The following is a 23,790-nucleotide window of genomic DNA, read 5'->3' as shown; positions in this document are numbered from 1 at the left end:
AGCTCTGCTTGGGTGATCCTCTTGCACTTCCTGTTGGGGAGGAGTTAATATCCCATAAGTAATGGATGACCCGTGGACTGACTACACTACAGGAGAAAGGAATTTATCAGGTAAGCATAAATTATGTTTTTATTTTGTATACAGTAGTGTATTTAGGATTGTGATTTTACAAATTCAGACTATGCCTTCACAGTTTCTGTAACTTTAACAAAGTAGGCTCATACTTTGTATATTTATGTGTATCTTTTACAAATCACATTGCACTTTGCATGTCTCTTTTTTTATTTTATTTAAATTAAAAAAAACTGTCGGCTTCAGTTTCCCATAGAGCGTCTTTACTTTCTCTGGGCCAGATTATCAAACAATTTCTAATTTGGAGAGAGATTATAGTGCTGACTTCACAGGGGCAGAACTCACTGAATTTAAGAAAAGGGGAGGAACCTGGAAAGAGAGATGCCTTCTATATAAAGTAATGAAGCTTTCTGGGATACAAAATTTCACATGGGAAAGAGAAGGTAACTTGCGAACCCCTGCGGCAGATATAAAGTCGGTTTGCATTAATTCCAAGTTAAACTGAAATGTTTTCACTGCACTTTAATTTTCTTTTGCCTATATTTTAATATATATTCTTCTCTGTTAGTTAAAATAAGTGTATTATGAAAGCCGAGCAAACTTCACCTGCATACAGCTGGAGTGACAAATCAGCGAGACCAGCTTATTTAAAGTACTAAAAAAAAAAAATTCACAAGACTTGTGAGAGAGCTTCAGACATACCCAAGGGAACTGCCCTGTCCCTCTCACTTTCTGAAACTGTCAGTTTACAATGGAGAAAATACAAATTATATGTAGTTTGTAAAAGATACACAGAAATATACAAAGTAAGTTATTAAAGTAACACAAACTTTCAAAGCATAATCAGAATGTGTAAAATCACTACTAGATCAAAATGTAAAAGTATTAAATTACAAATGAGTGTGCAAAGCTTAAATGCAATAATACTGAAAGGGCCCACTCTGAAATGTATCTATACTATAATTGCGTTTGTAATGTCCGTCGGCAGTTGCGCACGCATCCTCAATGGAATGTTGGCTGCGCGCACAGCCAAAATAATTCACCGGGATGCAGCAAAGCCCCTAACCTAACCCCCCCTAAATTAACACAAATTGCCTAAACTAAAAAAAATACTAAAGTTAAAAAAATATAAAAAGGCTAACATTACAGAAAATAAAAAAAACAGATTACCAAAGTTTACAATATTAAACCTAAACCCTATTAAATTAAAAAGGCCCCCTAATCTAAAAATAAACTGCCAGTAGTCCTTAAAAGGGCTTTTTGCAGGGCAATGCCCCAAGAAAAACAGCTCTTTTACATTCAAAATACACAAAGTCCCCCCCTAACAGTAAAACCCCCCAAAATAAAAAACCTAACACTAAAATAACTAAACTACCCATTGCCTTGAAAAAGGCGTTTAGCTCTTTTACAAAATGCCCATCCTAATGTAAATTAACAAAAACCTAAGTCTAACCCCCAGGTTGGTACTCGCCGTTCTTGAAGTCCGGCGGAGAAGGTCCTATACCATGCGGTGAAGTCTTCTTCCAAGTGGCAACCTCTTCTTTCTTTCTTCTTCCAGGAACAATCCTGCGCGGAGCTGAGGACAGGCGACCATGGAGCCATGGAGCGTGGAGGATCCAGTTCGTATGATCGCCACCGTACACTGGATAATGAAATCAAGATACGCAATTAAAGATGGCGTCCCTTGAATTCCTATTGGTTGATTTAATTCTTCAAATCAGCCAAAAGGATTAGAACTACTGAAATCCTATTGGCTGTTCAAATCAGCCAATAGGATGAGAGCTACTGAAATTCTATTGGCTGTTCAAATCAGCCAATAGAATTTTAGTAGCTCTCATTGTCAACTTTCCAATTGACTTTTATCACCAATTTTGCTTTGTTCTCTTGGTATTCTTAGTTAAAAGCTAAACCTAGTAGGTTTATATGCCAATTTCTTAGACCTTGAAGGCCGTCTCTAATCTGAATGCATTTTGACAGTTTTTCACTACTAGAGGGGATTAGTTCATGTGTTTCATATAGAAAACATTGAGCTCACGCAAGTGAAGTTATCTAGGAGTGAGCACTAATTGGCTAAATGCAAGTCTGTCAAAGGAACTGAAATAAGGGGGCAGTTTGCAGAGGCTTACACATGTGGGTCCTCCATCTACAAACTAGAATACACCCCTATCAGATTTCTCTCCCCTTTTATCTACTGCATTTGTGTTTGTAATTTTTCATCCTGGCATGTAATTACCTTGTACTCTCTGGTCCTGTAGTATGGTATGTGTCTTTATATTTGCACATAAGACAAAATTTAGCACCATTTCCCATTCCCATGCAGTCTCATCCAGCCACAAGTAATTCTACCACATGCTTCTCAAGTCTGTCCTACTCTTCCCCTATTTTTCGCTATCATTAATGCACAGCTGACTATAATCAGGGGTTATCTCTGTCTATTTAGCAATAATTCTCAAGGGAATAAGAAACAGCGGCAACAATGCAAGCTAAAGTAATGTCTACTGGTGATACCTTTTCTTTGCATGCTTTAAATTGTTGGGTTTACTTTTATCCTGTTTTTCTCCAACATAGGTGTGTCCGGTCCACGGCGTCATCCTTACTTGTGGGATATTCTCCTCCCCAACAGGAAATGGCAAAGAGCCCAGCAAAGCTGGTCACATGATCCCTCCTAGGCTCCGCCTACCCCAGTCATTCTCTTTGCCGTTGTACAGGCAACATCTCCACGGAGATGGCTTAGAGTTTTTTTAGTGTTTAAAAGCTTCTAGACTCTTGTCGGATACTTCATTCCGTTCCTCTTCCTTCCATAGCTCAGTGCATGGAAGTGATCGGGTTGATGGTAGCGGCAATGGACATAGTTCCTTTTGCGCGCATTCATCTAAGACCATTACAACTGTGCATGCTCAGTCAGTGGAATGGGGACTATACAGACTTGTCTCCGAAGATACAAGTAAATCAGAGGACCAGAGACTCACTCCGTTGGTGGCTGTCCCTGGACAACCTGTCACAAGGGATGACATTCCGCAGACCAGAGTGGGTCATTGTCACGACCGACGCTAGTCTGATGGGCTGGGGCGCGGTCTGGGGATCCCTGAAAGCTCAGGGTCTTTGGTCTCGGGAAGAATCTCTTCTACCGATAAATATTCTGGAACTGAGAGCGATATTCAATGCTCTCAAGGCTTGGCCTCAGCTAGCGAGGGCCAAGTTCATACGGTTTCAATCAGACAACATGACAACTGTTGCGTACATCAACCATCAGGGGGGAACAAGGAGTTCCCTGGCGATGGAAGAAGTGACCAAAATCATTCTATGGGCGGAGTCTCACTCCTGCCACCTGTCTGCTATCCACATCCCAGGAGTGGAAAATTGGGAAGCGGATTTTCTGAGTCGTCAGACATTGCATCCGGGGGAGTGGGAACTCCATCCGGAAATCTTTGCCCAAGTCACTCAGCTGTGGGGCATTCCAGACATGGATCTGATGGCCTCTCGTCAGAACTTCAAAGTTCCTTGCTACGGGTCCAGATCCAGGGATCCCAAGGCGGCTCTAGTGGATGCACTAGTAGCACCTTGGACCTTCAAACTAGCTTATGTGTTCCCGCCGTTTCCTCTCATCCCCAGGCTGGTAGCCAGGATCAATCAGGAGAGGGCGTCGGTGATCTTGATAGCTCCTGCGTGGCCACGCAGGACTTGGTATGCAGATCTGGTGAATATGTCATCGGCTCCACCTTGGAAGCTACCTTTGAGACGAGACCTTCTTGTTCAGGGTCTGTTCGAACATCCGAATCTGGTTTCACTCCAGCTGACTGCTTGGAGATTGAACACTTGATTTTATCGAAGCGAGGGTTCTCAGATTCTGTTATTGATACTCTTGTTCAGGCCAGAAAGCCTGTAACTAGAAAGATTTACCACAAAATTTGGAAAAAATATATCTGTTGGTGTGAATCTAAAGGATTCTCTTGGGACAAGGTTAAGATTCCTAGGATTCTATCCTTCCTTCAAGAAGGATTGGAAAAAGGATTATCTGCAAGTTCCCTGAAGGGACAGATTTCTGCCTTGTCGGTGTTACTTCACAAAAAACTGGCTGCTGTGCCAGATGTTCAAGCCTTTGTTCAGGCTCTGGTTAGAATTAAGCCTGTTTACAAACCTTTGACTCCTCCTTGGAGTCTCAATTTAGTTCTTTCAGTTCTTCAGGGGGTTCCGTTTGAACCCTTGCATTCCGTTGATATTAAGTTATTATCTTGGAAAGTTTTGTTTTTAGTTGCAATTTCTTCTGCCAGAAGAGTTTCAGAATTATCTGCTCTGCAGTGTTCTCCTCCTTATCTGGTGTTCCATGCAGATAAGGTGGTTTTACGTACTAAACCTGGTTTTCTTCCAAAGGTTGTTTCTAACAAAAACATTAACCAGGAGATTATCGTACCTTCTCTGTGTCCGAAACCAGTTTCAAAATAGGAACGTTTGTTGCACAATTTGGATGTTGTTCGCGCTCTAAAATTCTATTTAGATGCTACAAAGGATTTTAGACAAACATCTTCCTTGTTTGTTGTTTATTCTGGTAAAAGGAGAGGTCAAAAAGCAACTTCTACCTCTCTCTCTTTTTGGATTAAAAGCATCATCAGATTGGCTTACGAGACTGCCGGACGGCAGCCTCCCGAAAGAATCACAGCTCATTCCACTAGGGCTGTGGCTTCCACATGGGCCTTCAAGAACGAGGCTTCTGTTGATCAGATATGTAGGGCAGCGACTTGGTCTTCACTGCACACTTTTACCAAATTTTACAAGTTTGATACTTTTGCTTCTTCTGAGGCTATTTTTGGGAGAAAGGTTTTGCAAGCCGTGGTGCCTTCCATTTAGGTGACCTGATTTGCTCCCTCCCTTCATCCGTGTCCTAAAGCTTTGGTATTGGTTCCCACAAGTAAGGATGACGCCGTGGACCGGACACACCTATGTTGGAGAAAACAGAATTTATGTTTACCTGATAAATTACTTTCTCCAACGGTGTGTCCGGTCCACGGCCCGCCCTGGTTTTTTTAATCAGGTCTGATAATTTATTTTCTTTAACTACAGTCACCACGGTACCATATGGTTTCTCCTATGCAAATATTCCTCCTTAACGTCGGTCGAATGACTGGGGTAGGCGGAGCCTAGGAGGGATCATGTGACCAGCTTTGCTGGGCTCTTTGCCATTTCCTGTTGGGGAGGAGAATATCCCACAAGTAAGGATGACGCCGTGGACCGGACACACCGTTGGAGAAAGTAATTTATCAGGTAAACATAAATTCTGTTTTTTGCTTTTTTATCTCATCTCTGTCCGTATTTTACACATCCCTGAATGTGTTGTTCTTTCTGCACCTGCTGTTTTCCTGTTATGCAGAGTCACGGCTTATTCTAATTTGTGAGTCTGACATCGTGCTCCATCCCATTTCTGTTTCGCCTCCCGCCTCCTCATTTCTCCTACATTGGTGTATCCGGTCCACGGCTTCATCCTTACTTGTGGGATATTCTCAATCCCTACAGGAAGTGGCAAAGAGAGCACACAGCAAAGCTGTCCATATAGCTCCCCTCAGGCTCCGCCCCCCCCCCAGTCATTCTCTTTGCCGCTCTAACTAGTAGCATCTCCACGGGGGTGGTAAAGAGTATGTGGTGTTAGTTGTAGTTTTTTATTTCTTCTATCAAGAGTTTGTTATTTTAAAATAGTGCCGGCTTGTACTATTTACTCTGCAGCAGAGGAATATGATTTTAGCACCAGTAACAAAAATCCATTGCTGTTCCCACGCAGGACTGTTGAAACCAGAGAACTTCAGTTGGGGGGAACAGTTTGCAGGCTTAACTGCTTCAGGTATGATCAGTCATTTTTCTAACAAGACCAAGTAATGCTAGAAGACTGTCAGAAATCCCCTCTGGGATCGGTAAGCCATTTTTCTTAGACTCTGTATAAAATTATGGCTTATATTAAGGGCTCTATGCTGGTTGACACTATTGTGGGCTAAATCGATTGCTTTTTGGCATGTTTGAAGTATAAATAAGGTGTTTTTTCAGCCTTTGAAACACTTATGGGGTTTAATATTACGCCTAGCAGTTACTTAGACACCTAATCTAGTCAGAAAGGCCCCTCCACTCTGGAATGTAGAGGGAGGAGGCCTCATTTTCGCGCCTCAATTGCGCAGTTGTTTTCACAAGGCAGTTCATGCAGCTTCACGTGGGGAGTCCAGAGGCATCAGAAAGGACTTCAGAGAGGCTTATTTCTTACTTAAATAACCCCTAAGGAAGGTAAAGGCCACAGTAGAGACTGTGGCATGGGACTTTAGTGTTTTTAACCGGTTAATTGCTATTATTAGCTCCGGTTTGGGCATTAAGGGGTTAATTGGTTTGAAAATTTGTGTGCAATCTTCTCAAAGCATTAAGACACTGTGGTGAAAATTTCATTAAAATCGGATGTTTATTTGATGGTTTTCTGATGTTTCAGTAATAAAGTGTGCACTTTTATTATTTAAAGAGACAGTAACGTTTTTGTAAAAAATAACTTATATTGCATTGAAGTTCTGTCTAAGTCTGTCCCTTCAGATAGCCTATGTTCTGTATGTTCAAGGCCAAGGTGGTTCCCCCATTAAATTTATGTGTGAAGTGTGCCATAGCTTCCAAACAGCTTAAGGACCGTACAATCACGCTTAAAGATGTAGCCCAAGATGATTCTTTAGCTGAAGGTAGCTATGCCCGCGCAAGCAATGCCCAGTACATCTAGCGCTCCAATTGCTATTACTATGCAGCAGTTAGCAGCAGTAATGGATAATTCTCTCGCAGCATTTTTATCCAAACTGCCAGCTTTTCCACGGAAGCGTGATTGCTCAGTTTTAAATACAGAAAATGAGCAAGCAGACGAAGAGGATAATTTATCTGTAGTGCCCTCACATCAATCTGACTTGGCGGTGAGGGAGGGCCTGTCTGAGGGAGAAATTTCTGACACAGGAAAAATTTCTCAGCAGGCAGAGTCTGATACCATAGCATTTAAATTTAAGCTAGAACACCTCCGCGCCCTACTTAAGGAGGTCCTAGCTACGCTTGATGATTGTGACCCCTTGGTGGTCCCTGAAAAATTGTGTAAAATGGATAAATTCTTAGAGGTCCCAGTATACACTGATGCGTTTCCGATACCTAAGAGGGTGGCGGATATAGTGAATAAGGAGTGGGAGAAGCCAGGTGTACCTTTTGTTCCCCCTCCTATATTTAAGAAAATGTTCCCAATTGTTGACCCCAGAAGGGACGCGTGGCAGACGGTCCCCAAGGTCGAGGGGGCAGTGTCAACGCTAGCTAAGCGCACGACTATACCTATAGAAGACAGTTGCGCTTTCAAAGATCCTATGGATAAAAAATTAGAAGGTTTACTTAAGAAAATTTTTGTTCAACAAGGTTTTCTTCTTCAACCAATTTCTTGCATTATTCCTGTAACCACTGCAGCGGCTTTTTGGTTTGAGGAACTAGAAAACTCGCTCCAGAAGGAGACTTCTTATGATGAAGTCATGGACAGAGTTCACGCCCTGAAGCTGGCTAATTCCTTCATTACAGATGCCGCTTTTCAGTTAGCTAAATTAGTGGCGAAAAATTCTGGTTTTGCAATCGTGGCGCGCAGAGCGCTTTGGCTAAAATCTTGGTCAGCGGACGTGTCGTCCAAAACAAAATTGCTTAATATTCCTTTCAAGGGTAAGACCCTATTCGGGCCAGAGTTGAAAGAAATTATTTCAGATATCACCGGGGGAAAGGGTTATGCCCTTCCACAGGATAGACCTTTCAAAGCTAAAAATAAGTCTAATTTTCGTTCCTTTCGACATTTCAGGAACGGACCGGCTTCTACCTCTACAGCCTCTAGGCAGGAGGGCAACGCATCCCAGCCCAAACCAGCATGGAAACCATTGCAAGGCTGGAACAAGGGTAAACAGGCCAAGAAGCCTGCTGCTGCTACCAAGACAGCATGAAGGGGTAGCCCCCGATCCGGGACCGGATCTAGTAGGGGGCAGACTTTCTCTCTTTGCTCAGGCTTGGGCAAGAGATGTTCCGGACCCCTGGGCTCTAGAAATTGTCTCTCAGGGGTATCTTCTAGAATTCAAGGACCTTCCTCAAAAGGGAAGGTTCCACATGTCTCGCTTGTCTTTAGACCAGATAAAGAGACGGGCATTCTTACATTGCGTAGAAGACCTTTTAAAAATGGGAGTGATACACCCAGTTCCAACAGCAGAACAAGGACTGGGTTTTTACTCAAACCTGTTTGTAGTTCCCAAAAAGGAAGTAACTTTCAGGCCAATTCTGGATTTAAAAATCCTAAACAAATTCCTCAGAGTTCCATCATTCAAAATGGAAACCATTCGGACAATTTTACCAATGATCCAGGAGGGTCAATATATGACTACCGTGAACTTAAAGGATGCGTACCTGCATATTCCTATACACAAAGATCACCATCAGTTCGCCTTTCTGGACAAGCATTACCAGTTCGTGGCTCTTCCCTTCGGATTGGCCACTGCCTCCAGAATTTTCACAAAGGTGCTAGGGTCCCTTCTAGCGGTGCTAAGGCCAAGGGGCATTGCAGTAGCACCTTACCTAGACGACATCTTAATACAAGCGTCGTCCTTTCACAAAGCAAAGGCTCATACGGACATTGTTCTAGCCTTTCTAAGGTCTCACGGGTGGAAGGTGAACATAGAAAAGAGTTCCCTGTCCCCGTTCACAAGGGTTCCCTTCCTGGGAACAATAATAGACTCAGTAGAAATGAAGATCTTTCTGACGGAGGTCAGGAAGTTAAAACTTTTAAACACTTGTCGAGTTCTTCAATCCATTCCTCAACCCTCCATAGCTCAGTGCATGGAGGTAAAATGACTAATGGTTGCGGCAATGGAAGTGGTTCCATTTGCTCGAATTCATTTAAGACCACTGCAACTGTGCATGCTCAAACAGTGGAATGGGGATTATGCAGATTTGTCTCCCCAAATACAAATGGACCAGAAAACCAGAGACTCACTCCTCTGGTGGTTGTCTCAGGGAATGAGTTTCCGCAGACCAGAGTGGATCATTGTCACGACCGACGCCAGCCTCTTAGGCTGGGGTGCGGTCTGGGAGTCCCTGAAAGCTCAGGGTCTTTGGTCTCGGGAAGAATCTCTTCTCCCGATAAACATTTTGGAATTGAGAGCGATATTCAATGTGCTCCAGGCATGGCCTCAATTAGCGGAGGCCAAATTCATCAGATTTCAGTCGGACAACATGACGACTGTAGCGTACATCAATCATCAGGGAGGAACAAAGAGTTCCCTGGCGATGAGGGAGGTATCCAAGATCATCAAATGGGCAGAGGATCACTCCTGCCATCTATCAGCAATTCACATCCCAGGAGTGGACAACTGGGAAGCGGATTATCTGAGTCGTCAGACTTTCCATCCGGGGGAGTGGGAACTTCACCCGGAGGTTTTTGCCCAGTTAACTCAACTATGGGGCCTTCCAGATCTGGATCTGATGGCGTCCCGTCAGAACTCCAAAGTTCCACGTTACGGTTCCAGGGATCCCAAGGCGACACGGTAGATGCCTTAGTGGCGCCTTGGTCGTTCAATCTAGCTTATGTCTTTCCACCGTTTCCTCTTCTCCCCCGGCTAGTAGCCAGAATCAAACAGGAGGAGGCTTTGGTAATTCTGATAGCTCCTGCGTGGCCACGCAGGACTTGGTATGCAGACCTGGTGAATATGTCATCGGTTCCACCATGGAAGCTACCTTTGAGGCAGCACCTTCTAATCCAAGGTTCATTCGAACATCCAAACCTAGTTTCTCTGCAACTGACTGCTTGGAGATTGAAGCATGGGTTTTCGGAATCAGTTATAGATACTCTGATTCAGGCTAGAAAGCCTGTCACCAGGAAGATTTACCATAAGATATGGCGGAAATATCTTTGCTGGTGTGAATCCAAAGGTAACTCATGGAGTAAGATTAGGATTCCAAGGATACTATCTTTTCTCCAAGAAGGATTGGAGAAAGGTCTGTCAGCTAGTTCCCTAAAAGGACAGATATCTGCTCTGTCTGTTTTGTTGCACAAGCGTCTGGCAGTCGTGCCAGATGTTCAGGCGTTCGTACAGGCTTTAGTCAGAATCAAGCCTGTCTACATCCATGGAGTCTAAATTTAGTTCTTTCAGTTCTTCAAGGGGTTCCGTTTGAACCTCTACATTCCATAGATATTAAGTTACTATCTTGGAAAGTTTTGATTTTTGGTTGCTATTTTTTCTGCTAGAAGAGTTTCCGAATTGTCTGCTTTGCAGTGTAATTCACCCTATCTGGTGTTTCATACAGATAAGGTTGTTTTACGTACCAAGCCTGGTTTTCTTCCAAAAGTGGTTTCCAATAAGAATATTAACCAGGAAATAGTTGTTCCTTCTCTGTGTCCTAACCCAGTTTCTAACAAGGAACGTCTGTTGCACAATCTTGATGTGGTTCGTGCTTTGAAATTTTATCTAAAAGCAACTAAAGACTTCAGACAAACATTGTCCGTGTTTGTCGTCTATTCTGGCAAGAGGAGAGGTCAAAAGGCGACTGCGACCTCTCTGTCTTTCTGGCTGAAAAGCATCATCCGGTTGGCTTATGAGACTGCTGGAAGGCAGCCTCCTGAACGAATTACAGCTCACTCTACTAGAGCTGTGGCTTCCACATGGGCTTTCAAGAATGAGGCTTCTGTTGAACAGATCTGTAAGGCAGCGACTTGGTCTTCTCTACATACATTTGCCAAATTTTACAAATTCGATACTTATGCTTCTTCGGAGGCTATTTTTGGGAGAAAGGTTTTACAAGCAGTGGTGCCTTCCGTTTAGGTTACCTGACTTGTTCCCTCCCTTCATCCGTGTCCTAAAGCTTTGGTATTGGTTCCCACAAGTAAGTATGAAGCCGTGGACCGGATACACCAATGTAGGAGAAAACAGAATTTATGTTTACCTGATAAATTTCTTTCTCCTACGGTGTATCCGGTCCACGGCCCACCCTGGCATTTGGTCAGGTTTAAATTTTTATTTTGTAAACTACAGTCACCACTGCACCCTATGGTTCTCCTTTTTCTCCTAACCGTCGGTCGAATGACTGGGGGGGCGGAGCCTGAGGGGAGCTATATGGACAGCTTTGCTGTGTGCTCTCTTTGCCACTTCCTGTAGGGATTGAGAATATCCCACAAGTAAGGATGAAGCCGTGGACCGGATACACCGTAGGAGAAAGAAATTTATCAGGTAAACATAAATTCTGTTTTTTACCTTATTTATGCATTATCTGGAGAATGTAGTTGCTGAGGATTGTGGTTGCCCACTCAGCATGTATTCACTTGTTACCTTTATTTAAAGTTGTTTTCATTTTGTTTAAGCAGTATACTATTAGGCCTTCCTGTCTTTAACCACATTGGTCCTTGTTTTAGCAACTAGACTGTTCGGCTTGCTTAATTGCACTGCTTTGTATGGGCCCATTAGTAATGAATTCTCTCCTGCTTTATGTGATGATGATAGTGAGAGTAAAAATGATTTTTTTACTCTTCCTTTAATTACTTTCTTTGCATTCTGTGTGACTGTCCCATGTGGGAATTGTTTTTCCATGACTTCTACATTCTGGGCCTTCATTTTCTTCTCATGTTGCTTACGTTTTCCTCAGCCTCTCTCTTTGTTTAGCTAATCTATAAAAGCAGAAAGGGTATTTTTTTTTCTTGCATTCATTTGTTAGATATCAACCAATTACTCATTATTAAAATCCTGCTTCATGTGAAAAAAGGTATTTAAAGGGACAGTTCACCCAAAAAAATTCTCCCCTTTTAAATTATTCCCAATGATCCTTTTAACCTGCTAGAGTGTATTAAATTGGTTACAAGTAGCTCCTTTACTCCTATTTCAGCATTTGAAATAGCTGATTTAGCCTGTGGTATCGCCACCTACACTGAACAAATTAATACTGGAGTATAGCCTATTGAATAGCCTAAGTATACACAGCCAGCAGAAGAGATTACACTCTCAGTGGGATGCAGGATAGTTAAGTAATAAAATGATAATTTTCCATTGTTCTCTCTATGCATTGAGCTTTGGTGCTCCAGCCAAATAAAAGATAAGGAAGCAAGTCTGTTTACACAAACTTAGAACATAATGAGATCTGATATCACCTTTAAGTTCAACCCATTGTAATAGGCTGTGGTTTCAAAGCACAAAATCAGCTACTTTATATACACAAATAAGCATGTAAATGGAATTTCTTAAATATTTTATACTCTGCAGTTGGTATAACAAGTCATTTAAAATAAATTAATGGAAAAACAATTTTACAGTTTACTGTCCCATTAATGGTGAGCATCATTTTATATTTTTTTTCAACAGGCCTACGAATCACTGTGTTGCTATCTGCATTTCTTATGGTGCTGGGAGCAGGTTTGAGATGTATTCCTGTGCAAGATACATTTATTAAGAGAAGGTAAGTTATTGAAATATTAAATGTTCTAACTGATGAAATGTATGTAGGATATGATTTAATATAACTAAATTGTTAAAGCCGATAGGTTTTTTAAACTGGACGTAGTTAAAGGCATAGAAATGTCAAAATTGAAATGTGCATGGGTAAAAAAAAATGTTTTATATGGATGCATTTTTCAAATATACTTCCATTGGCAAACATGCTTCTAGTAAAAGTTATTACTGTTTTTCAGCAGCATACACACAAAAACCGTCAAAATATAGAAAATAATGGGCAGGGGCTCGTGGAGTCTCACCACTATAAATGAAATGATTTTATCATTAAAGCATAAATTATATTTCCTTCTTAATAAGAGGACAGTCCATGGCATCATTCCTTACTGTTGGGAAATACTGAACCTGGCCACCAGGAGGAGGCAAAGGCTCCCCAGCCAAAGGCTTAAATACTCCCCCTACTTCCCTCATATCCCAGTCATTCTTTGCCTTTCGTCACAGGAGGATGGTAGAGAAGTGTCAGAAGATTCAGAGTTATTCCTTATGGAGGGTATCTGCTCTTCGAAATGGGACTTGAGTTTTAAGTAGTCTTGTCAGCCTCTCAGTGAGATCATTGACGAATTAGACTCTAGAGATGCAGAGAGAGTCTTTCTGCGAACGCATCCAGACTCGTATTAACAGCTCCTAAGCAATCAGTGTTGATGAGTTTCACTGCCTGCTTCCATCACTCAAGTCCATGTCAGTAGCAATGCTATAAGACTGTCAAACTTGAGAGGCTGTGTTTTTGTTCCACGGCATAGATTCCGGTAAGATAGTTTCATTTTTTTATATACATATAATAACGCAAGAAGAGTGTTGCTCCTTTATCTATATGGAATCAAGGGTTAATATCTCAAGAGGGGGGATTATTGAACAATGGGTATTAATCACATATGTTTTTATTTGATTATGCTGCGACGTGTGAGATGAGGCTCAGGCAGATGTTGGAATGTACAGGGTTTTCCCTTTGTTTTGGGAGCTGCGCAGCCTGAAAGGCTTGGCACACTTTTTTTACTAGTATAGCAGGGGCGGTCCTGCATTACGCACCACGTGACCCGGTGTGGTCACACTTACAGGTATACCTCACTTTACAACGCTTCGCTAATACAGCGCTTTGTGTAGTTGAAGTTCAACCTCCAAAGATTTTGAAACAGTGCTGTAATCATCGTGAGATTGCGAGAAAAGGGACTGTCACCATTTTGTTATGCGCAGTTCACTCTGTTTACAGCATTACAGTGCAATCTGTGTCTCAGTGGTATAGTCTGACAAATTTTACTACAGTCACTGTCACTATTTTACAGGTACAGTATTTATTGAATACTGTGCTGTGCTAGTGTTAAACTAAATGCAGCACTATTGCACTCCTAATATATGTTAGTTCAAACATGTTTTCAAGTTTTTAAACACACTGGCAAGTGAAAAGAAAGCTAAAACTGCATTGTTTCACTTTAAGGCGGTTTTCACTTTACAGCGGGGCTCCGGTCCCTAACCCGCTGTATGAGCGGGGTATACCTGTATTTCCTCTTTCCTGACCGTGCGGTTTACCGGAGAAGAAGTGGTTTCTTTGTTTGGCCTGGGTCATAGGAGGTGGTGAGTGCCCCAGCCATTGGGGGTATAAAGGTGCAGTTTTTTTCTTAGTAAACAATAGTCTGCTTTATTACGCAAGCTATGGAGGATTCTGATGCGTTAGAGTGTACTTCCTCTTTACCTAAGTCTAATACCTGTCTATATTGTGGGGAGGCCACGGTATACCCGCCTGCTCAATTATCTTCCACATGCCTTGATAAAGTAATCATGTCAAAGAAAGTTTAACATGTTTGATACCATTGAGCCGTGCACCTCTGAGGAGTCTCCGTCCCGTGAGGTGCGCTCCCTACAGTCCTCTCCTAATACACATGCAGCCTCTTTTACCGCCAGACTTTGCTGAGCAGTTACAAACAGCAGTGTCTGCGGCCTTTAGTGCTTTACCTCGCCCTGCTAAGTGCAAACGAAAGGTCAAATATTGCTATCCTTCCCAGGGGTCATCTACTAGCTTATTGGATTTATCTGATACAAGATTATCAGATGAAGAATGCACTTCTGATACTTCAGAGGATGCTCCTGGGTCGGAATCCAGCTGTGGATAAACCAGACTTTAGATTTAGGATTGAGGATTTATGCTTTCTGCTATAGGAAGTTTTGGCTATATTAGAGGTTTCAGAGCCCAAATTTCCTGAGGAACCTTTGATTCCTAAATTAGATAAGGACAGGGTTGTACCACATACTTTCCCGGTTCCTGTAAAGATGGCAAACATCTTTAAGAATGAATGGGAAAGAATTGTTTCTTCATTTTCCCCTTCTTCCTTTAAAAAATTGTTCCCGTCCAGGACTCTCAATTGGAGTTGTGGGGTTCCATCCCAAAGGTGGATGGCGCTATCTCCACGCCTGCTAAACGCACTACTATCCTGCTTGAGGGTAGTTGAACTTTTAAAGAACCATGGATAAGAAGATAGAAACTCTGTTAAGAAAGATGTTTCAACATACGGGATATCTGTTTCAACCGCCAGCAGCTGTTGCTGCATTTGCTGGAGCGGCTACCTACTGGTGTGACTCCTTATCTGAGTTAATCGAGGTGGAGGGTCCCCTTGATGTGATCCAGGAAAGAATTAAGGTCTTAAGGGTGGCTAATTCTTTTATTTGTGATGCAAATTCAGGTTTTTCTGTTCAAGCACGTAGGGCACTCTGGCTGAAGTCCTGGTCTGCGGACATGACTTCTAAGTTGAGACTTCTTTCCCTTCCATTTAAGGGAAAGATTCTAGTTGGTCCAGGCTTGGACTCGATTATCTCCACGGTTACTAGAGGCAAAGGTGCCTTTTTACAGCAGGATAAGAAGAACAAGCTTAAAGTGCAGGGTCCTAACTTTCGTTCCTTTTGTTTGGATAAATTCAAACATCAGTAGCCCTCCGCAAAGCCAGAGCAATCCAAGAGGACTTGGAAGCCGGCTCAGTCCTGGAATAAATCCAAGCAGAGCAAGAAGCCCGACAAGACAAAGTCAGCATGAAGGGGCGGCCCCCGATCCGGCTCTGGATCTTCTAGGGGGAAGACTGTCGCTCTTTTCGGACGCTTGGTTTGGGGACATGCAAGACCTGTGGGTCCTGGAGGTCATCGCTCATCGATACAAGATAGGTTTCAAGTCCCATCCACCCAGGGGCAGATTCCTCCTCTCAAACCTGTCTTCAAGGCCAGAAAAGAGAGGAGCCTTTTTGGGGTGCGTGAGGGATCTCTCCTCCCTAGGAGTCATTGTTCCGGTACCTCTTGCAGAAATGAGGTCTGGGGTACTATTCAAACCTTTTTGTGGTCCCAAAGAAGGAAGGAACTTTCCGCCCGATTCTGGACCTAAAGTGCTTAAACAAATTCCTATCTGTCCCCTTGTTCAAGATGGAGACGATAAGGTCCAGTTTATTGCAGTTCCTTTTGGTCTAGCTACTACTCCAAGAGTTTTTACAAAGGTTCTAGGGGCTCTGCTTGCAGTGGCCAGAAACAGTAGTATAGCAGGAGCGCCATACTTGGACGATATTCTGGTTCAAGCTCCATCCTGTCGTCTGGCAGAAGACCATTCGAGATCTCTTCTTTTTCTTCTTCTATCTCATGGGTGGAAGATAAAATTAGAAAAGAGTTCTGTTATTCCCAGTACCAGGGTGGAATTCCTGGGTACTATAATAGACATCATATCTATGAGGATATTCCTTACAGACCAGACACGTCCCATGCTAACTTCCACTTGTCTTGCCCTCCAGACCTCCTTAAGGCCCTCTGTGGCTCAGTTTATGGAGGTGATTGGTCTTATGGTGTCCAGCATGGACATCATTCCCTTGGCCAGATTCCATCTCAGACCACTTCAGCTGTGCATGCTGAGACAGTGGAACGGCGATCATTCGGATCTGTCTCAACAGATTTCTCTGGACAACCGGTCGAGAGGATCACTCTCCTGGTGATTCTGTCCAGACATCCTTCTTGAGACCATCCTCGGAGATTGTGACTACGACGCAAGTCTATAAGGATGGGGAGCTGTTTGGGGTGCCAGAAAGGCACAGGGCCTGTGGACTCGAGAGGAATCCCTTCTCCCGATCAACATTATGGAACTTCGAGCGATCTTCAATGCTCTGAAGGCTTGGCCTCTTCTGGGTTCATCCCAGTTTATCAGATTCCAATCAGACAACATAACCTCGGTGGCTTACATCAACCATCAGGGGAAATGAGGAGCTCCCTAGCAATGAGGGAAGTATCTTGGATTCTGGAGTGGGCGGAGGCCCACAACTTCTCGGTGTCAACGATCCACATTCCGGGTGTGGACAACTTTGTGAGCTGATTTCCTCAGCAGACAATCCTTTCATCTGGTGGAATGGTCTCTCCATCCCAAGGTGTTTGCAACGATTTGCAATAGGTGGGGGATGCCGCAGATAAATCTCATGGCACCCCGGCTTAATTCCAAGCTACCCAGATATGGTTTGCGGTCCAGGGATCCTCAGGCAGAGCTAATAGATGCATTAGCAGTGCCTTGGAGGTTCAATCTAACTTACATTTTACTGCCGTTACCACTTCTTCCCCGTGTAGTGGCCCGCGCCAAGCAGGAGCAGGCATCAGTGATACTGATTGCTCCATCGTGGCCGCGAAGGATGTGGTTCGCGGACCGTGTGAGGATGTCCTCATCTCCTCCGTGGAAGTTACCTTGTTGCAGGGATCTGCTGGAACAGGTTCCTTTAGTTCATCAAAATCTAGATTTTTTTTTTGTGGCTGGCTGCGTGGAGATTGAACGCTTAGTCTTAGCCAATAGAGGTTTCTCTGAGAGGGTTATTGATACTCTCATTAAGGCTCGTCGCATCTATCATAAGGTATAGAGAGCTTACTTATTCTGGTGTGAAGAGCGTGGTTTAGCCTGGCATAAGGGTTAAGGCTGCTGGGATTCTTTCCTTTCTCCAAGAGGGTCTGGAGAAGGGCCTTTCTGCCAGTTCCCTGAGGGGACAGATTTTGCCCCTTTCCGTTTTGCTGCACAAGAGGCTCGCAGAGCTCCCTGGCGTGCAATCTTTCGTTAAGGCTCTGATTAGGATCAGACCTGTGTTTAGATCTAACGCTCCACCTTGGAGTTTGAATCTTGTTCTTAAGTTTTTACAACAGGCTCCATGTGAGCCTATGCATTCTGTTGACATCAAATTGTTGTCCTGGAAGGTTCTTTTTCTTTTGGCTATTGCGTCGGCACGCACAGTTTCGTAAATGGCTGCCTTGCAATGTGAGCCTCCTTATCTGGTGTTCACATGGATATGGCTGTCCTACGTACCCGCTTGGGTTTTCTACCTAAGGTGGTGTCTGATCATAACATCAATCAGGAGATTGTGGTTCCTTCCTTCTGTCCTGATCCTCCTCCTTCGAAGGAATGTTTACTTCATAATCTGGATGTGGTTTGAGCTTTGAAGTTCAAGGGTTTTAGGCAAAGTTCTTCCTTGTTTGTTATCTATTCTGGAAAGTGTAAGGGTCTGAAGACTTCTTTGACTTCCTTTATCTTTTTGGTTGAGGAGTGTTATATGCTTAGCTTACAAGTCAGCGTGACTTAAACCTCCTCAGAGGGTTACGGCTCATTCCACTAGAGCGGTGGCTTCCTCTTGGGCCTTTAAAAACGAGGCCTCTATGAATCGGATTTGTAAGGCGGCTACCTGGTCCTCCTTACATACCTTTTACAAATTCTACAAATTTGACGTTTTTGCTTTGGCTGAAGCAGCTTTTGGGAGAGAGGTTTTAAAGGCTGTGGTGCCCTCAGATTAGGGTCCGCCTTTCCTTTGCCCCTCTTGTTATCATTCAGTGTCCTCTACAGCTTGGGTATAGTTTTCCCAACAGTAAGGAATGATGCAATTGACTCTCCTCATATTAAGAAGGAAAACATAAATGATGTTTACCTGATAATTTCATTTCCTTCTGTATGAGGAGAGTCCATGGCCCCCGCCCGTATACTCCGATGAGCGGACCAAAACTTGTTTTTCTCTTCCTGCACCATTTATACCCTATTTCTCCTACTGTTCCTTGTTCCCTTGGCAGAATGACTGGGATATGAGGGAAGTGTAGGGGGTGTATTTAAGCCTTTGGCTAGGGTATCTTTGCCTCCTCCTGGTGGCCAGGTTCAGTATTTCCCAACAGTAAGGAATGATGCCGTGGTCTCTCCACATACAGAAGGAAATTAAATTGTCAGGTAAGCATAATTTATGTTTTTCCTTCATAAAGGCTGTGAGAGTTCACAATCCATTACTACTGGAAAACTAATACCCAAGCTGAGGAGTCCACAAGTAATCTGAGGGGGGCCAGACTTATTACATCATTTAATTTAGAATGGATGAATAGTTTTTTTTATTTATTTTATGTGTGTGTGTGTATATATGTGTATGTATGTATGTATATATGTGTGTGTAACATATAAAATAATATTTAAAGGGACAGTAAACACCAGAATTTTTGTTGTTTAAAAAGCTAGAAAATCCCTTTAATACACATTCCCCAGTTTTGCATAACCAACACAGTCATAATAATATACTTTTTACCTCTGTGATTATCTTGTATCTATGCCTGTGCAAACTGCCCCCTTATTTCAGTTCTTTTGACAGACTTGTGTTTTTAGCCAATCAGTGCTGACTCCTAGGAGTTTCACGTGCCTGAGCTCAATGTTATCTATATGAAACACATGAACTAATGCCCTCTAGTGGTGAAAAACTGTCAAAATGCTTTCAGATTAGAGGCGGCCTTCAAGGTCTAAGAAATTAGCATATGAACCTCCTAAGTTTAGCTTTCAACTAAGAATACCAAGAGAACAAAGCAAAATTGGTAATAAAAGTAAATTAGAAAGCTGTTTTAAAATTACATGCCCTATTTAAATCAAGAAAGTGTGTTTTTTTTTGTTTTTGTTTTTTTTTACTTTACTGTCCCTTTAATGCCCAGAATCAACTGCCTGAAGGACTTTACTTCCAAAAGTGGCTTCAGAAGAAGGAAAATCATCAAACTGGTAGCATTTAGTAAAACAATGCAAGAAAGACTACGTAGTTGTTTTGCAAATCTCTTCATTCTTAAAGGCCCATGAAGTAGGAAACTGATCTGTTAGAATAGGCAGTAATCCGATAAAGAGGAGACTGACCCACCTCCAAGTAATCCCTTTATGAATCAAAAGCTTTAACCAAGAGGCTAACGAAATGACAGTACGATTGATGTTATCAGAAGAAACCATCTTACCCAAAAAATGCAAACTTTTTTTTTTAACTTGAAATTGAAGAAATCTAGGAATTTTAAAATGAGTGGCAACTGAACCCATGTTCCACACACGAGGAAATAAAAGCCTTTCAAACCTTGTGATACATCTTCCTTGTCAAAGGTTTACAGACCAGAACCAAAGTTTCAATGATACTCTGAAAAACTTCTATGCCTTAAAACTAAGCATTCAATCTCCAAGCCATCACGTTTAGAAATTTTAGATCCTGATGAAAAAATGGATCTTGAGTCAGAAGGTAGTGACGCAGAGGAATAGGCCACGGAGGACATCTGCACCAGATTCGCAAACCAGATTCTGCAAGGCCAAGCTGGAACAATCAGGATTATGGATGACACCTCCTGCTTGATCCTGGCTATGATTGTTGGTAACAGAACGAGAGGAGATCAAATCTACGCCAGAGCTACTAGAGCAGTGATCTCGGGAAGTCTCATGACTACAATTTGACTGAAGACTTCTAGATGAAGAGACCATTCCCCTGGATGAAGGAATTGGCGACTGAGAGAGTCTGTTTCCTAATTGCTCACCCCTGGAATATATACTGCTGAAATTTATACAGGTATTGCTCTCTGCTCAAGTCAGAATTCGGGAAACTTCCCTCATCACCAGGGAACTATGATTTCCCCTTGATGATTGACGTAAACCACTGCTGTGACATTGTCTGACTGGAAACACACAGAGGTCTTTTCTTTCAGGAGATGCAAGAACTGAATGGCCCTGAAAATTGCACGGAATTCCAGAATATTTAACGGCAACCTTGCTTTCTGAAGAAACTAACTCGCTGTGCTCTCTAGAACCCCCAGACTGCACCCCAACCTGATCTTTCATTTGTCGAGATCATGATCCAAGTTGGATGGATAAAGGATACCCTTTGAACAATGGACCAATGATTGATCCACCAGGAAAGGGATTGTTTTGTTTTGGCATCCAGAAGAATCTTCTGAGCTGACTGAGTGTAATCCCTGCTCCACCGACAGAGCATACAAAGCTGACAAGGCCTTGTGAAACCAAGCAACAGGAATATAATCTGAGGCTGCTATCCTTAGACCTAAAACTTCCATACAAAGAACTATAGAAGAAGAAGTTACTGACAGAAGATATACATAAGCTGAGAGTAGCTTCAGCCTTCTCTGTTCTTTCAAAGAAAGTTTCATGGAGACAGAGTCCATTTATTATACCCAGAAAAGAAATCTTACTTATCTTTGCTTTCCAACTATACTCTTGAAGAAACAACATGTCTGTTGGTATGGGATACTTCTACATGTAAAGATGGAGCCTGTACCAATATATCATCCAGGTAAGGAACCAAAAAAATACCTTGAGCTCTTATTACCGATGAAAGACCCTAGCTCCTTCATAAAGATTCCAGGAGCGCAGCCAGACCAAACGGAGGAACAACAAACTGAAAATTCTTGTACAATAAAGCAAATTTATGATGATCCCTGTGAATAGGGATATGAAGATAAGCTTCCTTCAGATCTATAGCAGACATGAACTGCCCTCGCTGAACAAGAGGAAGAATAGTCTGAATAGTTTCCATCTTGAATAAAGGAGATTTTGGATCTGGAATTATTCACACAAATAGATTTCAGATCTAAAATTGACTTAAAGAAGCTCTTGCCTTCATAGGATTCTTTGGAACACGAGTCAGAAGAAACCTTTCCCTGTCAGGCCTTGATTTGAAATATATTCTGTATCCTTGGAGAAATTTTGATAAAAACCCATGGATCTTGAACAGAATGGAATTAAGCCCCCATAAAATCTGGAACGGGGGCCACACCTTCATGCAGATTTGGTAGTGAAGATTGGCTTCTTAGACTGTTTGGACCTGTTCCAATTAGGGTTTGGCTTCCAGGACAAACTGCAAGGACCCTGTTTTTAGAATGACGAAAGGAACGAAATCTGTTCACAACCCTAGATTTAGTCTTATCCTGAGGGAGAAAGGCTCCTTTCATCCCAGTCACTGTAGAAATAATGTCATCCAGACCAGACCCAAACATAGCGTTCCCTTTAAAATAAAGAGGCATAAGTCTAGATTTAGAAACCATGTCAGTGGACCATGATTTCAACCACATGGCCCTCCTTGTCAGAAATGTTTGTACCATATTTTTAGCATTGATTTTAATAATATCTACAACAGCATCACAAGTGAAAGCATTAGCTGTCTGCAAGAGTTTTAATTGATTAGAAAACCCTTCAACAGCAGACTCCTTAGAGAACTGCTCAGACAAGCCCTCACACTAAAGGGTACAGACAGCAGCAACGCAAGCAATAGAAATTGCTGTTCTCTAAAAGAAAACCTGCTTTCACAAAAGCACTTTCTATGAAAAGACTCATTTCCTATCCATGAGGTCTCTTTTCCTATCCATGAGGTCTACAAAAGAGTTACTATCCTCAAGAGGAATAGTAGTACGCTTAGTAGAAATAGCCTCATTCCAAAGCTCTAAATTTGAATCAGGCAAAGGAAACATCTTTTTTAACTCTTTAAACAAGAATAAAAGACTCTCCAGGCTTGGACCACTCTTTAGAAATTATCACTGAGATAGCATCAGGAATTGGAAATACTTCAGGAGACTTAGTGGGACACTTTTCTTTCGTGATTCAGATAGAGCATGCAATTTTAAGAAACTTTCTAATTTACTCCTATTATCATATTGTCTTTGTTCTCTTGCTATCTTTATTTGAAAAATAATGCATCTAAGCTTTTTTTTTTGGTTCAGTATCTGGATAGCACTTTTTTTTTATTGGTGGATGAATTTATCCACCATCAGCAAGAACAACCCAGGTTGTTCACCAAAAATGGGCTAGCAATCTAAACTTACATTCTTGCATTTCAAATAAAGATACCAAGAGAAAGAAGAAAATTTGATAATAGGAGTAAATTAGAAAGTTGCTTAAAAGGTCGTCATGTTCTAGCTGAATCACGAAAGAAAAAATTTGGGTTCAGTGTCCCTATAACAAAGCGTTTCAATATTGAATCCAGCTGTTTAGCAGACTTATCCTAAGGAAACTTAGAATCCTAAACCCCCAAAGTACATAAGACTAATTTTTTTTGTTTTGTTTGTTTAAATAATTTTTATTGTGATTTTCCAAATTTACATATGATAGAAGAGAGAGGAAAAAAAAGAAAGAAAGATATGTTATCAGGTATTGACAGACGGTGTAACAATAAATTTATCAATTAGAAATCCAAAAAGACATGCCAAAGGTGTTTTCTCGTATTAGGTCGTAATCAATGTGCTAGTGAATCGTTAAGCTACTGTATGGGTTAGAAGCAAATACAATCGTTATGACATTGGTCTCAAACTAGCAGTTGTTTAAATGAACCTTTCTTAAAGAATGAGAGGCTAAAATGAAAACATAGTGCATACTATTATAAGTTTGAGGGAGTCCGGTCATCTTCTTCAGATCCTATTCAATGAGAGTTGTTCTTTCTATTTTCAGAATACATTATCCAGGGTTCCCATATTTGTAGGAAGCTATCCTTCCTATATAGAAGGTCTGCTGATAGGCTAGATAGTTGGAAAATGTACTCAATCTTGTGCATAATAAGGGTAAAGGATGGTATGTGTCTTTTCCAATAGCGAGCTATATTTAATCTAGTCGCTGTACAAATAATCATGGTTAGCTTGTTCATAAACTTATTTTTAAAAGAGAATGAAGATTTTAAATCTTAAATTAAAAAGAGGAAGATTTAGTTTCCTTATTAGAGACTGGCTTCTGATCATCTGAAAACGCTTCACCCTCAGAGGATGATTCAGAAGAACCAGGGCCTGAAACATTTAGCTTAACATAATTAGACTTACATCAGATAAGCAGTAGCCACGCTTACTTGGAGATATAGTAAAGCATACAAAATCTTTAAGCCCTGGAACAAACCGAGGGAGAACAGATACCCTTAGGGCTCAATTTATCAAGCGGTTCGCCCCCCCCCAACGACGTTTCACATTTGAACTATGA

At 42.0% G+C, this 23,790-nt stretch overlaps 1 protein-coding gene across 1 annotated transcript in view; it reads left to right on the top strand.

Annotated features, from left to right (window-relative positions):
• The window catches only part of SLC49A4 (solute carrier family 49 member 4), a 333,286-nt gene that overhangs the window by 22,749 nt on the left and 286,747 nt on the right, over nt 1-23,790 (top strand). Inside the window, exon 2 of the mRNA XM_053698074.1 lies at nt 12,426-12,519. Within this exon, the coding sequence (XP_053554049.1) occupies nt 12,426-12,519 (94 nt within the window). The remainder of the gene's footprint in view (nt 1-12,425; nt 12,520-23,790) is intronic.

The sequence above is a fragment of the Bombina bombina genome, chromosome 1, assembly GCF_027579735.1.
Source record: "Bombina bombina isolate aBomBom1 chromosome 1, aBomBom1.pri, whole genome shotgun sequence".
In the NCBI taxonomy this organism is placed as follows: Eukaryota; Metazoa; Chordata; class Amphibia; order Anura; family Bombinatoridae; genus Bombina; species Bombina bombina.
The sequence above is the reverse complement of the archived record's forward strand: the minus strand, read 5'-3'. Positions and strand labels throughout refer to the sequence as shown.